Genomic DNA, 7,761 nt, shown 5'->3' with positions numbered 1-7,761 from the left:
TTTTTTTTTCCTCATAAGATTTCAGGATTTTTCCTTCTTTTTTTAAACATGTTTACCTTACCATCATTTTGGAAATAATCATTAGTGTATTACTTCACCGTTTTTTTCTTCTTTTTAAGATTATTTCCAAATTTTGTTTTTTTAGTTGGGTTTAACAATAAAAAAAACAGCTTTTTGTAGCGATTCAGAAAACCGGAAAAATCAGTTATCCGGAATAGCGATAATCCCGATCGTTCCGGATAATCGGTTCCCTACTGTATTATATATGTATTATGTATACTGTAAGTATATATAATTTTTTTTTTTTTTGGCAGTCTCAAAAATGTTGAACAGTGTAGATTATTTCCTAACTTACTTGCTTTTTTACCAAACATGTTAAATTCATCTCGTATGAATAAATTATCCTGACAATAAAATATGAATAAAGCCTTACTGTTAATAGATAATTCCATTCAATGCATAAAAATTGCCTTACATTAAGGTCTTTTTTTTTTTCAAATGTTAAATTTATTATTTTCTTTTCAAATTTTGAATTTATGTTTGTAACATTTAGATATTTTCTAACCTTTCAAATAAGTTTAGAATTTTCCATAAATTTAAGTGTATGATTATATCTCTTACTATATGATGTTCTTACTCTCAATATTACAATATCTTTTTCTTTTAACCTTTTACTTACTGTGCATGACATGCTGATGCCTGTTATTCTGGCACATCAGTTGTACCAGCTGCTAGCAACAGTTAGAAACTATCAATGGGATTACCTACTTGAAGTAATAATATGAAATAACTTCAAAAGTGTATGATCATATCTGCTGTTACTATATGATGTTCATACTCTCAATATTACAAAATCTTTTTCTTTTAACCTTTTACTTACTGTGCATGACATGCTGATGCCTGTTATTCTGGCACATCAGTTGTACCAGCTGTAAGCAAAGGTCAACAGATCGCAATGTGATCACCTACTTGAAGTAATAATATAAAATAACTTCATATTATCGTTTCCCCATATTAACCCATCTTAATTAAATTCATGTTTTAAACAAATTTATTGTTATTATTTTTTATTTATTTTTTACTTGTTGTTTTTCTAAATCATATTTATCTTTTAACAGAAATATTTGGAAAGATGCTTGCTGATGCTGAGAATTTCAGTTCAACTGCTTGGTTACTAGCAGTATGTATGATGGCCATTACCGTTCTCTCCCTTTCTTTATTAAGTTTTGCTCTCATATGCCGTGAGCAACGTAAAAGTAAGTAAAAAAACTGAAATAAAATAACTTTTGAGTTAGCCCCTTTATAAGGCATTTTTTTTTTAGTAATATTATTTTAAAGTATTTTTGGAATTCAGATTTGATAATAAAAAGAAATTCGTTGAAGTTCTTACCATAAATTCATTAACTTTTAAGTTGTTTTTTTTTTTGTGGAAAGGTGGGTGAGATTTTAAAATTTTATTTACTGTGAAGAATTAGCTATATGCTTTAACTTTTGTACTTAGAAATAATCTGATTTATAAATACAAATAAATTTTATGAGAAATGATTAATTGAATTAATACATGACGCTCTCCATTTTCTTGGCTTCACTCTAACATTTACTGTTGCCCACATTTATTTAAACAAAAACTCTTTGTTTTTGTTTTTTCATATTTTCTGAAGCTTAGATAGCAGCACAAATCCTAAGAGAGAAAATAGTTTGTCATTTTTTGATAAGTATGTTTCCCACAGCCTTATAAAGCAGGGTTGGCAAGTTTTTGACACATGACGGTTTTTACCGGTTTATACCATGGTTTTTACCGTCATGTCAAAAACTGTCTAAAACCCATAGTTTTGATAAAACTGTATTTTAATTTGAGTTTAACTGCTTATGATTTAAAATTAATTAATTTTTGGGCAATAAAATTAGAAAAAAAGTTGTTAAAAGATATTTAAGAACAGATTTTTGCATTCTGCCAACATGATTATATCAAATCATACTATTTGAAATAAAATATTAGGATACTAAACAAAATTTTCAACATTTCCAAGCATCATTTTGTTTGGCATATTACATTACTGAAGAATGTCAAGTCATTCTTGTATTAGAGTTTGTATGTAGTTACAAGTTTTGAAAGTTTTGTTTAGCTTATTTCTAATATTTAAGAAATGCCAAATTTTAAATTCTTCTTTTTAGTTCTTGAATTTATTAATAGTTCCAAGTTTTTTTGTTTGTTTGTTTATTTCTAACAATTAAGAAGTGCAAAATTTTGAATCCTTTGCAAATCAAGCTATAATGATAAAAGTTAAGTATCACTATTTTCAATAAGTATGTTACAATATTTCTGTATGAATGTATATCCTTCTATAAGAATACGTGTATATAGTTGCAAAATCAATAGCAATCATTTACAACATTCATTTATAACGGCAATTAAGTGAAAATAATATATTGTCCGCTATATGCCATAAATTAAAGAAAACAGTAGGTTTTTGACGGTTTTTACCACTGTCATGTCAAAAACCAGTTTTTGACGGCAAAAACCCAACCCTGTTATAAAGGGTTAAAATTAAATGCATTATAATATTTATTGGTACTGTCACTTTTCATTTTAGAGTTAAAAACCCTTTATTTTTCTTGTTTAGAAAATTCTGAAGAGGGATTGCCTCGTATAATAACCAATCCTGGATTTGAAATAGATCTAGAACAAAGTTATCTTCTAGAACATGCTGATTACAATGATAACACAGAGAAACCTTTTCGAATCAATAACAACACTGTTATTCAGCCGTCCTGTGTATAAAAATGAATCCTCATATTTTTTTGCATGTTGATTGTGTTCACACGCTAATGAGCTTTTAGCTATGATGTTTAATGTGTAAGCTTTGTTCATTTTTATTATACTTTTGTTGATTTTTTTCTTTGTTATTATGATCACCGAACATTTATATTGTGTAATGTTTGTCATTATATTTGCATAGTTAAAATGTTTGTAGATTTTGCTGAAGTTAATTTATGTAAATGTATTTTCATTTTTGATTAACAGAATTATCTGTTTCAAAAATTATTTCTTTTGTCAAAAAAGATTCATTTAATACAAATAATTTTTATTTTAATTTAAAAAAAGTATTTAAATTTTTTAAGAAAAGTATTAAAACTTATGATGAATAAGAAATGGTATATCTGTAATAAAGTGTATTACAAAAAACTTTTTTTTTAAAGTTTTAAGTTGATCAAAAGTTTTCACTATTGTCACATATGAAGCAAAAAAAATATTTTTTAATTAAATTATAAATTTTTTAAAAAGTCTAAAAAAATTTTACGAGGGGAAGAATGGGTTTAAAACGTAAATTTTAATTTTTTTCATAAATTTAAGTTAAGTTTTTTTTTAAAAAAAAGGCTCGAAAATGTTATTTATATGCATAAATGAATTTTAAGTCTCCCAAAACCTGTTTGAAAACTTTAGTTTCCATCAATGTATGCACATTTTTTCAAATTTCAACCCATTCTTTAGGTTAGGTGATTATATAAATTTTGGGTGAAAATAAGTAAGTTCTGGTAGTCCTAAATTTTGACCCTTCTTCCCCCCTAAAAAAAATCTTTTCCTGGCCCATTTTATAAGACTGGATTATTTTTCAATTAGGCTTTTTGATAAATATATGATCAAAGCTTGTATCCATTTCAAATATTGAATTTCGAGAAAAAAAAAGTTTTTTATAATGCTTTTGTTATATAAGTGCAGATTTCTTTAAGAAGTAACTTTAATTTTTCCTTAATTCATTGCGAACTAGAAAAAACTTATAAAACTTAAAAAACTTATGATGAGTTAAGAAATGTTTTTTTTGAAAATTGTATAATACAAGAGAAAAGTTCTCAATTTTAAATTTTCCAAAGTCTAATCAAACTGTATTATTTGTGTTTTGTCCTAATTTTACTATGCACTATTCTTTGTAATGTGTATATCTTGTATGTGTAGTGGAGATTATGAAGATCATAAATGTTCATTTAATTAGCATTGAAATGAATGTTTTTTTCAGGTCTGTTTATTAGTCTGTCCTGACTTTTATAATTTACCTAAAGTATTATTCATTAAAATATTTGGCTTTAACAATTTTTTTTATAAATAATTTTAAATATAATAGTTTAAACTAGTTCTAGTGGTTGAAAAATACCATCGAAAAATAAGTCATTATATTGGTCTATGAGCTATACTAAGCTTTAAATTATTAGTAAGCTTGTAGTTGATAATGAGTATCATGTTTGCTATGAATTTTTAATAGAAACATTTGTAAAGCAGTTAATGCGTTATAGAAAAGCAGTATTATTGCAAAGAGTTTTGGCTACTAAAATTAATTAATAAGTAAAGACACTTTTTTAAAGAGCAGAATGAATTATTCTTTATTGAATTTTTTTGTTATATTCTGAAACAAATATTTTATGCGGCAGATTTTATAGTAAAGGCTATATATTTTCAAATACTTAACCTTAATCTTGCTAGGAAGAAAAAGTTTATAATGATGTTTTATTTTATGAAACACAAATATTATTTATTGATAATCATTTTCTAAACTTACAATTGTGTGCTTTTTATATATATGTATATCTGTATTTGTTCCTTATTGGAGTGCAGAGATGGCAAGTTTTTATTTTTTGATGAAACATTTGATGGTGAAATAAGACAATTAAACATCAGACAGTAAATAATGTGCTAAAATTGTTTAAAATAGACAGAACATTTTAAGCTTTTATCTAAAAACTAAGCACTTAAAAATCAGTGTATTTATTTCCATTCCAATTTTATTTACTAAAATCAAAACTATTTCAAATTAGTTTCTTTAATAAAGTTAAGGAAGTAAATCAATTATAAAAAAGTTTTTCTTGTAAAACATGTATCTGTTTTTAAAAAATTATAAAATGTTAATAGCTATAAATAGAAAAGAAGTCTTAAGTTTTTTTTTTTTAGCTATTACTTTTACTAATTTTGGAAGCGTGATTTAATGTTACACTACAAATCTGTTTCATTATATGGCTTCTTCCACATTATATGTTAGTTATGAACTCATAAAAAAAATATGTAAACTTATTCATAAGTTATTGAGCCCTAGCCTGCAACTGGCTGTTGTGAAAATGCTTTACATTTACGCAAACATTTCACAACTACCTGTTGCAGGTACATCGAAACATTATTTCTTTTTTTTTTTTATTCGTTTACCTCTTTAGTTAAAGGCTGCTATTTTTATGTAAATACTCTTAAATGTGTATGCATTTATGCAAATAGCATTTGGCATGTGAGCTGTTATTTAATATTTAAGTGATATATAAATTTTTTAAATTTATAATATTCAATTCATAAAAATGTTTAATTTATATGATCTTCAACTCATTGAATCTCAATGACAGAAAAAAAGTACCCAAGCTGTGATTCCACTTTCAATTTATCTAAATTTTTTGACACTGTTTGTCTGTGCCAAACTTTAAAATTGTGTTCTGCCAAAATTACCAATACAATGCAAATAAAATAAGATTTATCATTAATACAAAGCATATTTTCTAAATTCAGTTGGTCAGACAATTTATTAGGTATTAAAAGTTAGAAAAATTAAGCTGTTTCTACAATTTTTCAATTGCATTTTTAGACAGAAGTTTTTATCTTACTTTAGTTTCCCATGCAAGTTTTGTAAAATTTTTGATTTGTTTAAAATATAAAAAAAGATTAAACAATGACTTTAATATTCATGTATGTAAAGATTTTTTTTTTTGTGAAGCGAGTTAACAACTAAGTCAGAGAAAAGAATATATTTTCTCTTTAAATATGGTATTAAAATTTGTATACCTTAGCTATTGTATCAACTTGTCATTCTCGAATACTATTCTTGCCTTTTTTTCTTTTATTTTTGTTTAAGTTTCCAATGATTCATGTTAGATCTTGCAGCTTTTTGTATAGTTGTATGTTATAGGCCATATACACCTGTTATTAGAAATGTCGTTTAAAACTTTGTTGAATTTGTGTGAGTGTTCACGTTACATTCCTTTTTTATTAGAAACATTTTTAGTGTCTTTTTTGTAGTTTATTAAAGTATTTGTTGTGCTTTTCTTTGATGATGTCCAGACACTCAAATGAATACGGTGCTCTTGACGCGATATTGTCTTTCATTTTATTTTATAAATATCGGTCATCCTTATAAATGTTTGTCATTCTTTTAACATAATAAAACTTTTTTTATTATTAAATTCACTGTGTTGAATTGTTTTATTCAAATAGTTTTTATTGAAGCATTTTTCCTTTGATCAATTAGATGAATAATTTTTAAGTCCTGCAAAAATTTAAGATTATACAGAAAGAACTTATATAATGTAAACTTGAGTTGTTTATTACTTTTGATTATTGTTACATTAATTTTAGTATTTTATTACATTTACAATACGCCTTGCTTGCATATTTATTTAATAAAAAAATATTTTAAACAAACGCATTTAGTGATTTTGCGCCAAAATGTTTCAAATTACTTTAAGAATTCTCAAAATATGGCAAAATACGCAAAAATTAAAAATAATGTTAAGGGGTCCAAACTTAATACTGCTCTCCTGAAAAACTATTGAGACCATATTTCCCAGATTGTTTATACTTCCTATTGGGGATCAGAAATCCGTCGAAAAAAATGGTACTTTATTTTTCAGAGAAGGTACGTTTTTGTGTCTGATTTTACATATTTGAAATTATTCACTCAAACCATTAAGATTTGTGTCCTTGAACGTGAAGATCCGATCATTATATCAAAAGTTATTCAGGTTGTTCCGATTATTTATTACTTTGCGCACTGTACGTATGACATGTCTAATAATCATTCAATTTTTTTTTATGCAATTGCAATGTATTTTTCAAGAATTTAATTTATAAGCCTGTGTCTCTTATTTTAAAAGTTCAATATTATAATTCAAATGCATTTACAACTGGGTATTAATTAAAGCAAAGTATACTTTTCGAATTTTTCGATTAGAATTTCCATTTTAACTTTTTCGATTTAAATTTTTATTTTGAACATATGTAACTTTCAATATTGCTTTTTTTAAAGTTGATTTAAATGTGATTTAATGCCAGTAGAAAATTAAAAAGAGATCGAAATAATTATTTTTCATTTTGATTTTTAGTTTCTGAACATACATGTGTAAATAATATTTTATTTTTAAAATTAGTATATTATTTCAATACCAGAACAGGTGAAATCAGCGAAACGATTTTAAAAATATCTGCCTATTCAGTTCCGAGGGTTGGCGAGTATGGTGTGTTATGTAATTTAACTCTTTATTTACCAAATTGTTAAAAAATTATCAAAAGTGAGCGAAACATTTTCACACAATTAAATAATGTCTATTTTACACTTGAACAAATATTTTTTTTAAACAATATTTTCTAATTTTTTTTATAAAATTTTAAATTTGGAACCACCACATTATAAAATTTTCATCCATATTATAAAATATATAATGCTTTCTTTTATAACTAGTTGAAAATGTTAATAAATAGTTTAAAAAAATATGAAATAATTAATTGCAAAATTGATCGAAATAGAAAGCTGAGAATTGAGGAATCGTAAAATGGCGTCCACGAATGAACAACTAAATAGTTCCAAAGGTGATGTCTAACTTTAAATTATCGTGAGTTGTCAAAGATTCACGATTATTCATAAGTCATTATAGGAACAGAGAAGTTCCGATGGGACCATTTTATTCCGTTTCAATGCTGTAAGGAAATACACTCTATAACAAAAAAATCGACGAGAC

The 7,761-nt window shown here is 25.4% G+C and overlaps 1 protein-coding gene across 1 annotated transcript in view; it reads left to right on the top strand.

Moving 5' to 3' along the window:
* The window catches only part of LOC107437990 (cell adhesion molecule DSCAM), a gene marked incomplete in the record, with an annotated part of 13,084 nt that extends 6,874 nt beyond the window's left edge, over positions 1–6,210 (top strand). Inside the window, 2 exon segments of the mRNA XM_016050142.4 lie at positions 1,119–1,256; positions 2,625–6,210. Of these exon segments, the coding sequence (XP_015905628.4) occupies positions 1,119–1,256; positions 2,625–2,782 (296 nt within the window).
* Between the last annotated feature and the right edge of the window lie 1,551 nt (positions 6,211–7,761).

Source organism: Parasteatoda tepidariorum, chromosome 4 (genome assembly GCF_043381705.1).
Source record: "Parasteatoda tepidariorum isolate YZ-2023 chromosome 4, CAS_Ptep_4.0, whole genome shotgun sequence".
Classification (NCBI taxonomy): domain Eukaryota; kingdom Metazoa; phylum Arthropoda; class Arachnida; order Araneae; family Theridiidae; genus Parasteatoda; species Parasteatoda tepidariorum.
This window is presented reverse-complemented; position numbering and strand designations above follow the sequence as displayed.